This window comes from Vulpes vulpes, chromosome 1, assembly GCF_048418805.1.
Source record: "Vulpes vulpes isolate BD-2025 chromosome 1, VulVul3, whole genome shotgun sequence".
NCBI classification, from domain to species: domain Eukaryota; kingdom Metazoa; phylum Chordata; class Mammalia; order Carnivora; family Canidae; genus Vulpes; species Vulpes vulpes.
In genome coordinates, this window is record NC_132780.1 from 51653083 (window position 1) to 51671912 (window position 18830).

The following is an 18830-nucleotide window of genomic DNA, read 5'->3' on the forward strand; positions in this document are numbered from 1 at the left end:
ATGCCTCAGAAAACACACTCAGGTAAAATACAAAACCTACTATCAAAGTTCGACAAAAGGGGAATACTGAGAAACATCCCAGCAGAAGGCCCCAAAATTTGAACAAATTCTGGAAGATAGAGGATAAAACAGTATTAGATAAGCAAAAAGGACAATGTTGGCCACAATCTAACACAAACACAGAAGTGAGCAGAAGGAGCAGGGAAGTGATGAGAGCCTGAAAAGACATCCTAGCTTAAACTGAACAGGACCTAGAACCAAGTGTGTAATAGGAAGAATGATTAACAAAATACATTTCCTATTTGAATATAGGTGACATTCAAATGCATAAGGAACGTATGGACACAAAAATGTCACGGGGTAACTAGCTGGCCATCTGGGAAAAGAAATATCTTATACCACAGAGCAGCACAAAAATTAAAATATATTCAAGATCTAAATTAAAAAAAAAAAAGATCAAATTTCAGAAGATCACACAGAACAATTACTTTACAATATTAGAATGGGAAATGCCCAATTAGGACTGAAAATCCAGGAATGTTAATTAAAAAACTGCTAGATTTGACACAAAAATCAAATGCTTTTACAATCAAAAAAAAAAAAAATCATGAGCAAGTCAAAATTACAAAAAACTTCAGGGAAATTGTGCAACTTATATCACAGGAAAAGGGCAATAACAATATAGTGGATACCGTAATTAAAATCAGCACATCAATAGGAAAACAGGTAAGGGATAAATAGTTCAACAAAAAAGAAATATAGGTCTTTGAGGAACCTCCACACAGTTTTCCAGAGTGGCTGCACCAGTTCACATTCCCACCAACAGTGTAAGAGGGTTCCCTTTTCTCCACATCCTCTCCAACATTTGTTGTTTCCTGCCTTGTTAATTTTCCCCATTCTCACTGGTGTGAGGTGGTATCTCATTGTGGTTTTGATTTGTATTTCCCTGATGGCAAGTGATGCAGAGCATTTTCTCATGTGCCTGTTGGCCATGTCCATGTCTTCCTCTGTGAGATTTCTCTTCATGTCTTTTGCCCATTTCATGATTGGATTGTTTGTTTCTTTGCTGTTGAGTTTAATAAGTTCTTTATAGATTTTGGAAACTAGCCCTTTATCTGATATGTCATTTGCAAATATCTTCTCCCATTCTGTAGGTTGTCTTTTAGTTTTGTTGACTGTATCCTTTGCTGTGCAAAAGCTTCTTATCTTGATGAAGTCCCGAGTTAAAAATAGACCTGCCCTACGACCCAGCAATTGCACTGTTGGGGATTTACCCCAAAGATTCAGATGCAGTGAAACGCCGAGACACCTGCACCCCGATGTTTCTAGCAGCAATGTCCACAATAGCCAAACTGTGGAAGGAGCCTCGGTGTCCATCGAAAGATGAATGGATAAAGATGTGGTTTATGTATCCAATGGAATATTACTCAGCCATTAGAAACGACAAATACCCACCATTTGCTTCAACATGGATGGAACTGGAGAGTATTATGCTGAGTGCAGTAAGTCAATCGGAGAAGGACAAACAGTGTATGTTCTCATTCATTTGCGGAATATAAATAATAGTGAAAGGGAATATAAAGGAAGGGAGAAGAAATGTGTGGGAAATATCAGAAAGGGAGACAGAACATAAAGACTCCTAACTCGGGGAAATGAACTAAGGGTGGTGGAAGGGGAGGAGGGAGGGGGGTGGGGGGGAATGGGTGACGGGCACTGAGGGGGACACTTGATGGAATGAGCACTGGGTGTTATTCTGTATGTTGGTAAATTGAACACCAATAAAAATTAATTTATTAAAAAAGAAAGAAATATAGGTTATTACAAACAAAAAAAGATGTTCCACATATCACTTATGAGAAAAGCTTATAAAACTTAACAGATTATTTTAACCACATTGGTAAAAATTCAGAATTTGACAGCACTCTGTTTGCAAAGTTGTGGAAAAGAAACACACATTCTCAAGACTGTTGGCTCTACCTTAAATTACATCCACAGTTTTATCACTTCAAAATAACTAACACCGTTATGATCATCCTTTCTTGCTAGGATTATAGAAATAAGCTCCTATATTGTTCCTGCTTCTAGTCTAGAGTCTATTTTCAGACAGCAGACAGTGTTATTTTTGTAAACTGTAGTCAAAACTATCTTTTTAACACAAAAGGATAAAAATACCCTCAAAGTCCTCCATATCACCTAAGTGAATGAAGATAGATAGACACTGTATTCATGAATTGGAAGACTCATTATGATCAAGATGTTAACTCTGACCAACCTGATCCCTGCACCACAGGATTCTATGGATTCAGTGCAAGCAAAATCTCAGCAGGCTTTTTTGAGACAGACAAGAGGATTTTCAAAACTTTCTATAAAGAAGCAAAGGACCTACAATATCCAAAACAGTTTTTAAAAAGAACAAAGTTGGAAGACTCGCATTGTCTGATTTCAAGAATTACTGTAAAGTATGGCACCTTGGTAGCTCAGACGGACGGTTGGGCATCTGCCTTCAGCTTTGGTCCTGATCCCAGGATCCTGGGATGGAGCCCCATGTGGGTTCCCTGGTCAGCAGACAGTCTGCTTCTCCCCCTCCATTTGCCCCTCCCCACTGTTTCTGGGTACTCTGCCTCTCAAATAAATAAAATCTTAAAAAAAAAAAAAAAAAAGGGTTACTGTAAAGAGACATACAGTAAGATACTGTGGTATTAGCAAATGCATTAACAATGAGGATCAGAAGTTAACAGAGTCCAGAAACAGACCCTACATACATACTAATTGGTTTCCCACAGAGATGCCAAGGAAATTCAATGGACAAAGTATATTTTTGCCAACAAATAGTGCTGACAGGTGGGTATGCAAAGGTAGAGAGTACAAATATGAAAAGTATATGTCGGTCAATTCCCAATATTTGGAGTCTACTGCCCAGAGCCTACAGAATATTAAGACCTTCAGACCCTGAAATTTTAGGTTTCAGATTGAGACAACTGGAACATATTTTGTTTTTTTCTGATTAGCAGCCTTTATGCCAAAATAAAATTAAGCTGATCAAAAAAGGAACTACTGATAGAACAGATAAACACCTTGAAATCCTCAAAAAATGCTATTAACAAGCTCATGAAAGTACATTTAAAAATGTAAATAAAAATGAATAATTTTTTAATGAAAATGTAATGTCAGAAGTTATATTAAGAAAAAGTACATGAGTACCTGGGTAGCTTAGTCAGTTAAGCATCCAACTCTTAATTTCAGCTCAGGTGATAATCTGTGTTGTGGGATTGAGTCCTGCATTGGGCTCTGTGCTCAGCAGGGAGTCTGCTTGAGATTCTCTCTCTCTCTCCCCCTCTCCCAATGCTCCTCCCCACCCCATGCTTTCTCTTTCTAAAATAAATAAATAAATCCAGAAAAAAAAAATACAAATCCAATATAAGCTTATGACTAATAAATCAACAACCAAAGTCTTCATACAAAATGCCTTCTAAAAGTCCAAATCTATATGTAATTTCACAAAAATCCTCAAGCATTACAATTTTCTCATCTAAATTGCTAGAAAAGGAGCAGAAAAGTTCTCTGTTTCCTTTCATGAGACTATGACCATACTACCATAATTGGACAGAGAAACAAGAAAGTATAGTCTGATCCAACTTGTGGATACAGAAATAAAAGCACTGAATATAGTATTAGCAAAAGGCCTGAGGAAAATATGTAAGAAGCAATTTACCACACTTGTTAGCAACTAGGGTCTTTACAGGAATTTAAATTAATATTAGAAAATATGTTACACTATTTACAGTATTCACAGATGAAAGAAATAAGCTCTAGTTTTATTCCAATACATACACCAGAGGCAATCAATAATTCAATGCACATTCATGACTAACCTGAAATTTTAGCAACCTGGTATATGGAGGGAACTTAACCCTACTCTAACCATGGTTACCTACCAAAAGCTGAAAACAAACCACGGCTGATAGTCAAACAGCGCATATTTTTGCTCAAGAACGAGGTTTCTATTTCTCCTTTTCCATTTAATGCATGTATCCTTCTAAATCTCATAAATCCATTCCAATACAAAGTGGGGAATAAATGAAGAGCTCACCTGAGGTGTGTTCATTTTCTGTGGATCTTGGGAGAATGTAGAGACCTGTGGTGCAGCTGAGGGAACAGAAAGAAGACAGGGGTCACCAGATCTGTCCTAATAGCTCTTTCATTCACCTCCCCAAATTCAGTACCCCAGTAGAGCATCATCCTCCCCATGGGCATGGGGCCCTCTGGACTTTGAAAAGGAATGAGAAGAATCATGTACAGGCAGTACCACCTGTCTTTATGTAACTCTGAAATGATCATGGGCTTAAATCTGCAGTTTTTTAGTGAGCAAACATTAAAATTTTCTTGACTGATTTAATAATAATACATGTGTCCTTCTGACTAAACACAAAACAACAGAAGATTATTTGAATTAGAGTACACCAAAGGATGAGACACTATTCTTTCAGTAAAATTAACTTAGCAGACAAATACTCTCAGCATGCATCATTTGCATATTTTTCTCAGTAATATTTAATCCCTGGTATAGAAATCATGGCAAGCCTAGTTAAAAAAAAATAAGATGCTTCAAGACAGGAATGTTTTATTCTTTCAGCTGTGATGTATTTTTCAAAAGTCCCCTTTGATAAGATGCTTTTGGTGACTTACTTGTGAGAGAGTAAGCTACACTCTTTTCCTCCTGACTCTCTCACAAACCAACTAGGTTTTCCCCAGTAAGTCACTGAACCTTTCAGGTTCAATATCTTAAAGCTTTCAAAAGAGAAGTAGATGACTTTGGAAAACACTTTCCTTATCAGCATTCTGGGATCCTGTGAGGTCACAATAATGTCACTAGTGTCACATGTGGTGATGGACAATTGGAACAGCAGTGCAACCTCTGTAGCATGGGGGCCATTTAAGGGGAGTGGAGACAGAATCTCCTCTCTCTGCCTGGTTATCCCTTACTTCCCACCTCACCCTCACAAGCTCTCCAAGAGTGGCCTTTCCTGAGCAGCCTGCCCCTGGACCACCCTAGCTCATTTCACTCTTCTCAAGGCTGGCCCCAATTCCCCTATCACATAGTGAGGTGGCTTCTGAAGGTGATGTGACCACTAAATCTAGCTTATTCTGGGCAAGGGTATCAGGAACTGCTTCTGATCTTGCAAACCTATGATCTGCTCTTTTTTGGGCCCTTCTGTCTCTTCTCTGAAGCTCTGGAGAGAGGTCAGAGGAGTGCTCTCTTCCACGTAAGACTCCTAGTCACAGAGGTCCCCTGCTTCCTACCTACCTCTAGAGGCTTGCTTTGTTTCAAGGTAATTGGGACACGCACCTAAGAAATAATTCATTTTAGTGGCAAAACCATGACTCTTGGAATTCATTATAATATCAGACTTAATAGACAGCCTGATAATACAGAAAGGGCCAGGAACCTGTGTCTGACCCAAGGGACCTGAAGAGACATTAAAACATCAGAATATATCTGACATATGGTCAGATTCCATCTACATTCATCTTCTTTTATATTCTTGGGGACCTGGGGTCAGGCTACACTTACTAAGTGCTCTGAAGGCTCTGAATTGCTCGTTTTAGGCAGCCGTGATGGTTAGACAATGCCTGAGGCTGGAAGTAAAGCACATCTGCCCTTGAAACCAGACTCCCTCACTGCTAGCTTGTGACCTGGATGTATCGTTCCCCCAACCTGAGCCTCGGTTGTTTTATTTTTTTTTATTTTGTTTGTTTGTTTTTTAAGTGGTCGTGAGGTTATGTTAGATCACCCAACGAAAAGAACGATGTCTTTTAATGATAACTCAGGGCTAGTGCCCGGCAATTGTCTAAATACTTTACAAGTAAGGACTTAGAAGTTCAAACAAGCCCATGGAACAGTCATATTAATACGGTTTTGAGATGAGAAAGCTGACTCTCACCCGGTTTCCTCCTATCGCCTCTGCTGGAATTTCCCCGGCCTTTCCTGGCTCCCGAACTCAGGCTCTCACCGCAGACGCATGGTCGCCATCAGCGCTGTAAACGTACGTTCCCTCCCACCGCCACTAAGTCGGGCTGCAGGCGTGTCCAAGCATACTGTCCGCACACACCCAGGCCTGCACCCAGCACCTGCTCAAGACGGGCTCAGCCCCGCGGCCCGCCGGAAGCCCGAGGCTCTTCCCCTGCCTCCCCTGACACCCCCACCAGCCTCCTGTTGGCCGAGGGCCGGCCGGGCGCCTACCAGAGATGTCCCAGAGACTTCCCGCTCCCATCCCCAGACACCAGCGCGCCCTCAGAGGAGGTTCCGCAGCACTCTCACCGCAGGCGCGCATCCTTCTCCTCCCGAGACCTTCGGGCTCCAAGACCGCTTTCCCGCAGTCCAGAGCGGACGAATGAGGAGGCGGGGCTACGTCTGCGCTCGCGAGAAGGAGCCCAGAAGCCCGTTCCCAGAGTGCCCCGCAGTGAGGCCTAAGGATGCAGGACTACATTTCCCATAGACCTCCGCAGCAACGTTTGAAGTCACTCTTTCGGCATTTCCGCGTTTTAGAAAGCTGGAGGCTGGGATCCCTGGGTGGCGCAGCGGTTTGGCGCCTGCCTTTGGCCCAGGGCGCGATCCTGGAGACCCGGGATCGAGTCCCACGTCGGGCTCCCGGTGCGTGGAGCCTGCTTCTCCCTCTACCTGTGTCTCTGCCTCTCTCTCTATCTCTCTGTGACTATCGTAAATAAATAAAAATTAAAAAAAAAAAATTTAAAAAAAAAAAAAAAAAAAAAAAGAAAGCTGGAGGCTGCTGTTCTTGAGAGTCTCCCGCCCATCTGAGCCAGAAGAGGTTGAGGATGAAACTTGAACTCTTCTGCCAAATACAAAGAGCGTCCCTCTCTTGGCTCCGTATTGAAATAGCATTTTCTCCCTTAGGTTATTTGTAAACAATGGGAAAACTTGAATATGGATGGGATACTAAAAATACTAAAATTACGGTTAAGTAGGTGAAGTGTGAAAAAAAAAGCTTTGAAGTTATGTAGGAAAATTGATTTTGCTAAAAAAGAAATGTTATGACACCTGAGGTATTTAGGATTCAAATAATAAAGCTGTAAACCTGTAATCTTACAATTTTTCAACCTGAGACTTCCACCCTGTCCAAGCCACAGGACTGACCAATCTCTGAGGCTCTGTCCTGGTGCCCTTGGAGTCCAGTGTGGAGTCAACACGGGTGCTGCAGGTGTAGATGTATATAGGATGTTTTTTGATGAATTCTCTTTTTCAACAAATTTTTATATTAATTATCTTATATTTCCATGTGCATAACGACAAATTTGCTTTTTTGCTAACATTTATAATTCTTTGTCATTCTTCAAGGAATGACAAAGAAAACCACAAAAATGCTGGTCAAACTATATTAAATCAATAATAATTTACTTTAGCATAAAGATCACTAATAGAGGAAAAGTAGTCACTACATATGTTTATGTAAGACACATTTATCTTGGGACGCCTGGGTGACTCAGTGATTGAGGGTCTGACTTTGGCTCAGAACATGATACCTGGGGTCCTAGGATCGAGTCCCACATCAAACTACCTGCAAGGAGCCTGCTTCTCCCTCTGCCTATGTCTCTGCCTCTCTTTCTTTATCTCTCATGAGTGAATAAATAAAAAAAGTTTTTTTAAAAAAAGAAACATATATCAAGATGCTGGGATAACAACCTCAGATAGAAGATTAAATTCCCTATCCCAGATCATATCAACAAGAGAAAAAACAAGAACCATATGATCCTCTCAAAAGATGCAGAGAAAGCATTTGACAAAATACAGCATCCATTCCTGATCAAAACTCTTCAGAGTGTAAGGATAGAGGGAACACTCCTCAGCATCTTAAAAGCCATCTACGAAAAGCCCACAGCAAATATTCTCAATGGGGAAACACTGGGAGCCTTTCCCCTAAGATCGGGAACAAGACAGGGATGTCCACTCTCACCACTGCTATTCAACATAGTACTAGAGGTCCTAGCCTCAGCAATCAGACAACAAAAAGACATAAGAGGCATTCAAATTGACAAAGAAGAAGTCAAACTCTCCCTCTTCACCGATGACATGATACTCTACATAGAAAACCCAAAAGACTCCACCCCAAGATTGCTAGAACTCATACAGCAATTCGGCAGTGTGGCAGGATACAAAATCAATGCCCAGAAGTCAGTGGCATTTCTATACACTAACAATGAGACTGAAGAAAGAGAAATTAAGGAGTCAATCCCATTTACAATTGCACCCAAAACCATAAGATACGTAGGAATAAACCTAACCAAAGAGGTAAAGGATCTATACACTAAAAACTACAAAACATTTCTGAAATAAATTGAAGACAAAAAGAGATGGAAAAATATTCCATGCTCATGGATTGGAAGAACTAATATGATGAAAATTTCTATGCTACCCATGGTAATTTACACTTTTAATGGAATCCCTACCAAAATACTATGGACTTTCTTCAGAGAGTTGGAAAAAAACATCTGAAGATTTGTGTGGATTCAGAAAAGACCCTGAATAGCCAGGGGAATATTAAAAAAAGAAAACCATAGCTGGGGGCATCACAATGCCAGATTTCAGGTTGTACTACAAAGCTGTGGTCATCAAGACAGTGTGGTACTGGCACAAAAACAGACACATAGATCAATGGAACAGAATAGAGAATTGAGAAATGGCCCCTCAACTCTATGGTCAACTAATATTTGACAAAGCAGGAAAGACTATCCACTGGAAAAAAGACAGTCTCTTCAGTAAATGGTGCTGGGAAAATTGGACAGCCACATACAGAAGAATGAAAGTAGACCATTCTCTTACATCATCCACAAAGATAAACTCAAAATGGATGAACGATCTAAATGTGAGACAAGAAGCCATCAAAATCCTAGAGGAGAACACAGGCAACACCCTTTTTGAACTTGGCCACCACAACTTCTTGCAAGATACATCTATGAAGGCAAGGGAAAGAAAAGCAAAAATGAATTATTAGGACTTACTCAAGATAAAAGAGCTCTGGGGAGATCTATTTTCTGCACATTTTAGAACCACCCCTAAGTGAGACTTCAAATGCAGCAGCCATAATTTCCCAAGATGACACTATATACTCTTGGGTTAAAGGAGATTCGACTGGCCTCCTTGGGGATTTGGGGGTACGAATTAATTGTATATACTTATGACTAAGCTATGAGGAATTCTGTCAAAGTAACTCAGTTTGCCCTTCAGTCAAAGCCTCATATATATAAAGCAGGATATATCAAGGACTAGGAAAGAGGATCTGAAGCCCTATTATAATCACTAGTGTTAGTTTCTCCCCATGAGATCCAGAATTTTATATATAGATATATATATCTTAAGAAATTTCTTAGTATGGGGCACCTGGGTGGCTCAGTGGTTGATTATCTGCCTTCAGCTCAGGTCGTGATCCCAGGATCCGGAATCAAGTCCCACATCAGGCTCCCTGGACGAAGTCTGCTTCTCCCTCTGCCTATGTCTCTGTCTCTCTCTGTGTGTCTCTCATGAATAAATAAATAAAATATTTTTAAAAATGAGGTATTCTTGTATTCAAACTTTATCTAAATGGGTACTTGACATAAATTCCATCTATCAAGAGCCCAAGTATATTGGATCATTTTTAAACTGTTCAGACACCTCCATCTGGGAACTCTTCCTTTTGATTTCTGTAACTACAAATTTGTTTTGTCTTCTCTAGAATTTCATAAAAAAGAAATTGCATAGTGATACTCTTTTCTAGTGGCTTTTTAAAAAATCAGGGTAATAATTTAGAAATTCATCTGACAGTTGACTTCTAGCAAGGCAGAAACAGAGACACATAAAGAGAAAAAACTGCTTATGAGATCAAGGGGTACTTAAGGTGCCCAAAGGTTAAGGCTATATCTGAATCCAAGATATGTAAACATTCCAATTGTCTGGTTCTGAGACTTTCCCAATAAATGTCTCACATTTCATCTAATATAATTCCTCAAATGATGGGTCCAATAGCTATAATTTTTTGAAGAAATAGGGAAAAATGAAAAGGCAATGGAATGAAAATATTATTCAAAATACTGAAAGAAAAAAACTGCTCATGGAGAATTATTTATTCAGTGAATATCTGCCAGTTATAAAGGTAAAATAATGGCATTCCAAAATTTAAAAAGATTGAGAGGACTCCTTGATATCAGAACTGATTTATGACAAATACTAAAGAAAATTCTTTGGAATCGGGAAGAAAGTGACACCAGATGGTAACCCAAATTAACTAGAAGAAATGAAGAGCATGTTAGTGATAAATATTCATGTATAAAATAAAATAATCTAAATATATTTCATATTCTGGTAAATTCTTAAAATATGTAACTTTGTGTAAAGAGATAATTATAACACTGTAATATTGGTTTTGTAAGATATAGATGTAATACATATGAAAATAATAAAACAGAAAGGAAAAAGAACAGTTATTTTGGAGAAAATAATTTATATTTCATAGGAATCAAGTTGACATTAATTTGGAATAAACTATAATGAGGTTAGATGCATATTGGAATTTCTAGAGCAGACATCAGTAAAATAGCTTACAAATATAGTAAAAAATAATCAAGAGAGGAATTAAAATGATATACTTGGGCAGCCTGGATGGCTCAGTGGTTTAGCACCACTTTCAGCCCAGGGCCTGATCCTGAAGACCCGGGATTGAGTCCCATGTCAGTCTCCCTGCAGGGAGTCTGTTTCTCCCTCTCTCCCTCTTTCTTTCTGTGTCTCTCATGAATAAATAAATAAAATCTTTAAAAAATAAAAAAATGATATGCTAAAAGATTTATTTAATACAGAAGGTAGTAAAGGAAGAACAGAGGAACAAAGAAGGCTAAAGACATGGAAAACAAATAGCAAATTGGCAACTGTAACTCTGACACTATTCTTTTTTTTACTCTGACACTATTAATAACTGCACTAAATAGGAACAATCCAAACAACCCAATTAGAAAGTAGACATTGGAAAAATAGATAAAATACGATCTAAATATAATGATCTACAAAAGACAGACGTTAGATTCAAAGACACATAGGTTGAAAACAGAAGAATGCAAAAGAAGGGAAGATGATGGAAGAGTAGGGGACCTTTGTTTTATCTGGTCACTTGAATTCAGCTAGATAACTCAAATCATTGTGAAACTTATGAATTCAACCTGATATGGGAACAGAATAGCTGCAATTCTGCAACTAGACAAGCAACCACTTTTTGCAATCGGCACAGAAAGCCTTCAGGGAACAAAAGCCATATAGAGCAACCTGAAGCAGCTTGCACTGAGCCTGGCCCACGGGCAAGGGGTGGTGTAACTTCCCCCAGGTAGACACCTGAGAATCAAAGCAACAGGCTTCTCTACCAGAAGACCAACAGAAACATCAGGCTAATATCAAGTTTATGGATCACAGAACTGAAAATCTCGTATGATAGGGGAAAATAGTACCTAGAATTTCTCATGATTCTTTTTTTTTGGTATGTTTTTTTATTGGAGTTCGATTTGCCAACATATAGTATAACACCCATTGCTCATCCTGTCAAGTGCCCCCTCAGTGCCTATTACCCAGTCACCCCATCCCCCTGCCCATCCCCCCTCACTAACTCTTGTTTGTTTCCCAGGGTTAGGAGTCTCTCATGTTCTGTCACCCTCTCTGATATTTCCCACTCATTTTCTCTCCTCTCCCCTATAATCCCTTCCACTATTTTTTATATTCCCCATATGTGTGAAACCATATAATGTTTGTCCTTCACCGATTGACTTACTTCACTCAGCATAATACCCTCATAATACCCTCATAATACCCCAGTTTTATCCATGTTGAAGCAAATGATGGGTATTTGTCATTTCCAATGGCTGAGTAATATTCATTGTATATATAGACCACATTTCATGATTCTTTAGTCTTTCAGATTAAAATTTCCTTTTTCTTTTTTCATTTTATTCCCTTTTCAACTAGTTTCTAATTTTATCAATTCCCTTTTAAAAAATCTTTTTAAGGGATCCCTGGGTGGCGCAGCGGTTTGGCACCTGCCTTTGGCCCAGGGCGCAATCCTGGAGACCCGGGATTGAATCCCACGTCAGGCTCCCGGTGCATGGAGCCTGCTTCTCCCTCTGCCTGTGTCTCTGCCTCTCTCTCTCTCTCTGTGACTATCATAAATAAATAAAAATTAAAAAGAATAATAAAGTGTAAAAAAAAATCTTTTTAAAATTTTCACTTTTACATTTACATTTTACAGATATATAATTCATTTTTGCCTTCCTTTCACTGTAATCAATTTTATTTTTGTATATATATATATACACATAGTTTTTATATACAAAAATATGTAAAATTATATATATACACATAATATAATTTTATATATATTTTTTTCTTGACAATTTTGGGATTTACTGTCTTCTCAGAAATAGATCAAAATATACCCAGGATCAAGTGTATCACCCTATTTTGTCCACCTGTGAGATTAAATTCTGTATTCTTGGGCACCCCTTTTTTTTTTCATTTTTGGTTTCTGATCTCTTTGGATTTGTCTAGGATATATTTTGCTGAGGTCAGAGTTGATAGTTTTGAGTTTGTTCTCTCCATCTATGATTCCCTGGAAAAATGACTAGTCGGCGAAATTCACAACAAAAGGTAGAATTACTTTCTGCCATAGATTTAGTCAGTATGGATATAAGTAAAATATCAGACCTAGAATTCATAATGATTATAAATACTCTAGTTGGGCTTGATAAAAGCATACAAGACACTAAAGAATCCCTTAGTGCAGAAATAAAAGAACTAAAATCTAATCAGGCCAAAATTAGAGAAGATTCAACTGAGATGCAGTCTAAAGTGGACACTCTTATGCCTAGGGTAAATGAGGCAGAAGAGAGAGTCAGTGACACAAAATGCAAAATTATGGAAAGTAAGGAAGCTGAGGAAAAGAGAGAAAAACAACTAATGGATCACGAGGGGAGGCTTCGAGAAATCTGTGATACCATAAAGCAAAACAGTATTAGAATTATTGGGGTCCCAGAAAAAAGAGAGGGAGAAAAGGTATTTCCAAGCAAATCATGGCTGAGAATGTCTCTAATCTGGGGAAGGAAACAGGCATTCATATCCAAGAGGTAGAACACCCCTTTAATATCCATAAAAATAGGTCAACACTCCGACATATAATAGTGAAGCCTACAAGTTTCAGAGATAAAGAGAAAATTCTGAAAGCAGTTTGAGACAAAAGGTCCTTAACCTAGAAGGGTAGAAACATTAGACTGGCTGCAGACCTCTCCACAAAGACTTGGGAAGCCAAAAAGGGGTGGCAAGATCTATTCAGGGTAATACATGAGAAAAACATGCAGCCAAGAATATTTTACCCACCAAAGTTGTCATTCAGAATAGAAGGAGAATTAAACAGCTTCCAAGACAAGTAGAAACAAAAAGAACTGTGATCACTAAATAGCCCTGTAATAAATATAAAGGGAATTCTGTAAGCAAAGAGAGAGCCCAAAATAACAGATCAGAAAAGAATAGAGACAATATACAGAAACAGTGACTTTAAAGGTAATGCAATGGCAATAAATGAATATCTTTCAGTGTTTACTCTGAATGTAAATAGGCTAAATGCTCCAATCAAAAGACACAGTGTATCAGATTGAATAAAAATGAGAAGACTCATTCTAGACCCAAAGGTACATCCAGATTTAAAGTGAGGGTGTGGACAACCATTTATTATGTGAACGGACCTCAAAAGCAAGCTGGGGTAGCAATCCTTATATCAGATAAATTAGATTTTAAATAAAAGACTGTAGTAAGGGATGAAGAGGGACACTATATCATACTTAAAGGGTTCATCCAACAAGAAGATCTAACAATGACAAATATTTATGCTTCTAATTTGGGAGCAGCCAATTATATCAACCAATTAATAACCAAAGTAAATAAATAAATAGATATTAATATATTAGTAGTAAGGGACTCCAACACCCCACTCACTGCAATGGACAGATTAAATTCCTCTCTAATTTCCTGGTTGACACATTAGTTTTTTAGTAGGGTGCTCTTTAAACTCCAAGTATTTGATTCGTTCCATATTTCTTCTTGTGATGAGTTCAATTTCAAAGAATTGTGGTTTGAAAATATGCAGAGAATAATCCCAATCTTTTGGTATCTATTCAGACCTGATTTGTGACCCAGTGTGTGATCTATTCTGAAGAAGGTTCCATGTGCACTTGAGAACAATGTGTATTCTGTTGATTTTGCATGGAATGCTCTCTATATATCTGTGAAGCTGTTCTAGTCCATTGTGTCATTCAAAGTCCTTTGTTTATTTGTTGATTTTCTGTTTAGATGATCTGTCCATGCAGTGAGTCTTTCCTCATTTATCCTAGCTGTTAGATGCAGTCTAAACTGACTCCAGTTTAGACTGCATCTCAGTTGGAATATTTTTAGTTTTGGCCTTATCCCGTTTCTGCATGAAGGGATTCTCTGGATTCTTTTATGCTTTTTTCAAGCCCAGGTAGTAATTTTGTAATTGTTATCTTGAATTCCATTTCTGACATTTTACTTTAATCCATATCCTTTATATCTGTGTAGAGAGTATTACTTCTGGTTATTTCTTTTGTTGTGAATTCCTCTTTCTAGTCATTTTGTCCAGAGAAGAATGGATGAACAAGTAAACAGAATCAAAAATATCAATCACAACCCAAGCAAAATACACACTAACCAAATCCAAAGCAGTCAGAAACAAAAACAGAAAAGCAACATTAAAAAAAGGAAGAAGGGAGGGGAAGAGATAATATAATCTCATGGGATGGTCAAAACAGGTAATCCATTTGTTCCTGAGTGTATTTTCTTCCGTGTGTTCAAGGATGCTAAATCCCCAAATTGTAAAGAAAGAAAAATATATAGACAAAAATATAATTGAAAAGATTGAAAGGAAGCCAAAAATTATGCATAATCTATAAAATATAAATGTAAAAATGAAAGGTAAAAAAGGACTTAAAAACAGAGAGTTGATAAAATATAAAACCAGTTGGATAGGGAAGAAAGGGGAAATTTTAATTTGAAAGATAAAGAATCATGAGAAAAACTCCTCAAATTCTATATACTATGTTTCCCTAGTGCTGGAGTTTTCCAGTCTTGTGGTGTCTGTAAATAGGCTGTGCACTTGTTCTTCCAGTTGGTCCTCTGGGGGAGAGGCCTGCTGGGCTGCTTCTCAGGTGTTTTTGCTTGGGAAGACTTGCCCTACCTCTTGCCAGGGGGCTGGGCTCAGGGTAAGCTGGTTCTCAGTGTGGCTTTTCTTTCCCTGAAGGCTTTCTGTGCCTCTTTATTTATTTTTAATTTTTACTTTTTAATATTTTATTTATTCATGAGAGACACACAGAGAAAGGCAGAGACAGGTAGAGGGAGAAGCAGTCTCCCTGTGGGGAATCAATTTCAGGACTCGATCCCAGAACCCTGAGCCAAAGCCAGATGCTCAATTACTGAGCCATCCAGGTGCCCCCTGTGCCTCCTTAGAGGATTAAAAAACTCCCTGATCTCAAGCCCCAGAGCTGATAGCTCATGGTCCCCTCTTTTCAGCAAACCCCCAGGGATAAACAGGTTCACTTTTTTTGCGTGCCATGGTCTGCAGACTCCTGCAGTGCATGCCCACACTGATATTCCTAGGGGGGAGTAGAGTGTCTCACTTTCAGCAATTTTTAGGGCACTGACACTGAGAGTAGTTGCCGGATAGTCTGTGCACCTGCTCCCCCCTTGCTAAGGGCAGGTGGAGGGTTAGCTGGTATTGTCTTTTACAGGCCCTCCCCTGAGACATGGTGGCATGCACCTGCTCTACCCCTCCAGGGGATGGTGGATGCTCCCCAGCTTCCAGGCCTCTGTAGGGCCCCCAGAGGAGAATGGCCCCCTTATCCAGCACCTGCTCACCATCCATGGCAAACCTAGTTGAGAGTCCCTCCTGGGCTCACCCATCTCAACCAGTTTCCCTGCTCTACTCTCCGGGAACTCAATTGGCTCACACACCCTGACTAATTCTGTGACTCCAAAGATCCTGAGACCACACTGTTCCACATAGGAACCTTTCAGGCAGGGGTGCCTCTCACTGGAGCAGATTTCTAAAGGTTCCAATTTTGCCTTCTGGGGCTATATCACTTTCCAGTAGCCATCTTATAGAGGCCCCCTCCCTGCCATTGTCTTCCCATATCTCCCCTCATATTCACTTTTTTTGCACCTCTTACGTTGCAAATAGTAGTCACTTTTCTATTTGTAGAGTTCCAGATATTTCTTTCTTACATCCCAGATTGAATTTATTGATGTTCAGAATGCTTTGATAGTTATGTAGCTAAATTCAAGGGTTCAGATAAAAGGAGGCCCCCCACTGTGCAACCATCTTGCCCGTATTTGCTAATAGGATGTCCTTTTACTTCCATGTATTTGTGGTCTTTCCAATTTTTTTTCTCGTGGTTGACTTTAAGTTTCACAGCACTGTGATCTGAAAATATGCATTATATTGATCTCAATCTTTTTGTTATTGTTGAGGGCTGATTTGTGACCCCATATGTGATTTATTCTGTAGAATATTCCATGCACACTTGAGAAGAATGTGTATTCTGCTGCTTTAAGATGAACTGTTTTGAATATATGTTAAGTCCATCTGGTCCAGTGTGTCATTCAAAGGCATTGTTTCCTTGTTGATTTTCTATTTAGATTAACTGTCCATTGTTGTGAGTAGGGTGTTAAATTCCCAGTAGTTAGTTATTGTATAACTCTTATTGTAAAACTGTTATTGCATTATTATCAATGAGTTTCTTTATGTTTCTTATAATTTGATTGATATATTCAGGTGCTCCCAAGTTAGGGGGGCATAAATATTTGCAATTTTTATATCTTCTTGACAGATAGATCCCTTCATTATGATATATTGCCCTTTTTCATCTCTTGTAGTTTTTGGGTTAAAATCTAGTTTGTTTTATATAGTAAGGCTACTCCAGCTTTCTTTTGACCTTCATTAGCATGCTAGATGGTTCTCCATCTCCTCACTTTCAATATGTGGATGTCGTTAAGTCTAAAATGGTTCTCCTGTAGGCAGAATACAGATAGTTCTTGTTTTTTTTCCTCCGTTCTATTATCTTAAGTATTTGATTGAAGCATTTAGTCCATTTACATTCAGAGTGATTATTGAAAAATGTGAATTTAGTGCCATTGTATTACCTATAAAGTTGGTGTTTCTGGTGACATTCTCTGTTCCTTTCTAGTCTTTGCTGAGTTTGGTCTTTTTGTCCCCCCACTGAAAGATTCTCCTTTATTATTTCTTTCAGTGATGGTTGAATGGTCAAGAATCCCTTTGGGCTTTGTTTGTTCAGAAGTCTTTCTCTTTACTTCTATTCTAAATGACAGCCTTGCTGGGTAAAGTATTCTTGGCTGTAACTTTTCCCCATTCAGCACATTGCATGGGAAACCCAGCCTGCCACGTTTCCCGGACAGATCTACTATGATCATAATCTGTCTTCCCTTGCAGGTAAAGACATTTTCTCTTGCTGCTCTCAGGATGCTTTCCTTGTCTGTGTATTTTGTGAATTTGACCATGCTATGTCTTGTTGATGGCTGGCTTTTGTTAAACTTAATGGGAGTTCTCTGTGGTTCTTGAATTTTGATGTATATTTTCTTCTCCAAATTCGGGAAGTTTCAACTTCTTTTGTTGAAAGAAGCTATAATTTGCTCAAGTAAACCTTCCGCTCCTTTTTCTCTCTGTTCTTCTGGGACTCCTATGATACAAATGTTATTATGCTAAGGAGTCAATGAGTTCCTTAAGTCTACATTCCTGGCCCATTACCTTCCTTTCCCACTTCTTTTCAGCTTCATTCTTTTCTGTAATTTTATCTTCTATATCACTGATTCGTTCCTCTGCTTCATCCATCCTTGTCATGACATCCAGTGAGGTTTGCATTTTGGTCACAGCATTTTAAATTTCAGCCTTACTAGTTTTTAGTTCTTTATGAAATTCTGTATTTTTTAGAGAACTTAGGATATCATAAGCTTGTTTAAATTTAAATCATCCAGAAAATTCCTCATGCATAATAAATCATGATTAAAAAGATGAATTAGAAAATATATAAAAGAGGGATATATGGATGCCTCTGTGGTTGAGCATCTGCCTTTGGCTCAGGTTGTGATCCTGGGATCCTGGGATTGAGTCCCACATCGGGCTCCCTGCAGGGAACCTGCTTCTCCCTCTGACTGTGTCTCTGCCTCTCTCTGTGTCTCTCATGAATAAATAAAGAAAACCTTAAAAAAAGAAAGAAAATATATGAAATATACTGGGTTAAATTATTGCATTGACTTCTCATATTATTATTTAATTACATCTATTTACCTTGGATTTATTCCCTCTTCTTTTTCTAGCGTCTTAAATGGATCAATGGGTTTAACACTTTGTTATTTAAGCATTTTTCACTCACTATTTCCTTAGGTAGATCTCAACGTTTTTTTGGTCTTTTTTCATTATCGCTTAGTTCAATACATTTTTTACTTTCTATTGTGGTATCTTCTAGCATCCATGGATTATTTGGAAGTCTGTGGCTTACATTTTAATATATGTGATTTTCTTAGCATCTTATTGTTATTGATTTTTAATTTTAAGCTCAGACATTTGAATGGTTTTTATCTTATAAAATATACTGAAGTTTGTTATTATGCTTCAGCCTAAGAACTAGCATAGTAAACATTTCATTTGCACTTAAGTGTATTGTGCCATTTAGTGGTGTAACATTCTATTAAGACCAACAAAGTCAAATTGAGTTATTGTATTATT

General features: G+C 38.4%; 1 protein-coding gene across 3 annotated transcripts in view; it reads right to left on the minus strand.

Annotated features, from left to right (window-relative positions):
- ZNF782 (zinc finger protein 782) overlaps positions 1–6464 on the minus strand; it is a 56399-nt gene extending 49935 nt beyond the window's left edge. The window contains exons 1-2 of one of the 3 annotated variants that reach the window (XM_072764112.1): positions 6320–6464; positions 4091–4146 (exon numbers count right to left, since the gene is read on the minus strand). In XM_072764112.1, the coding sequence (XP_072620213.1) occupies positions 4091–4146; positions 6320–6332 (69 nt within the window). In that variant the 5' untranslated portion in view covers positions 6333–6464. Of the gene's footprint in view, positions 1–4090; positions 4147–5942 lie in introns of all 3 variants that reach the window. The other 2 variants (XM_072764106.1, XM_072764118.1) reach the window with 2 other exon arrangements.
- Positions 6465–18830: the final 12366 nt, after the last annotated feature.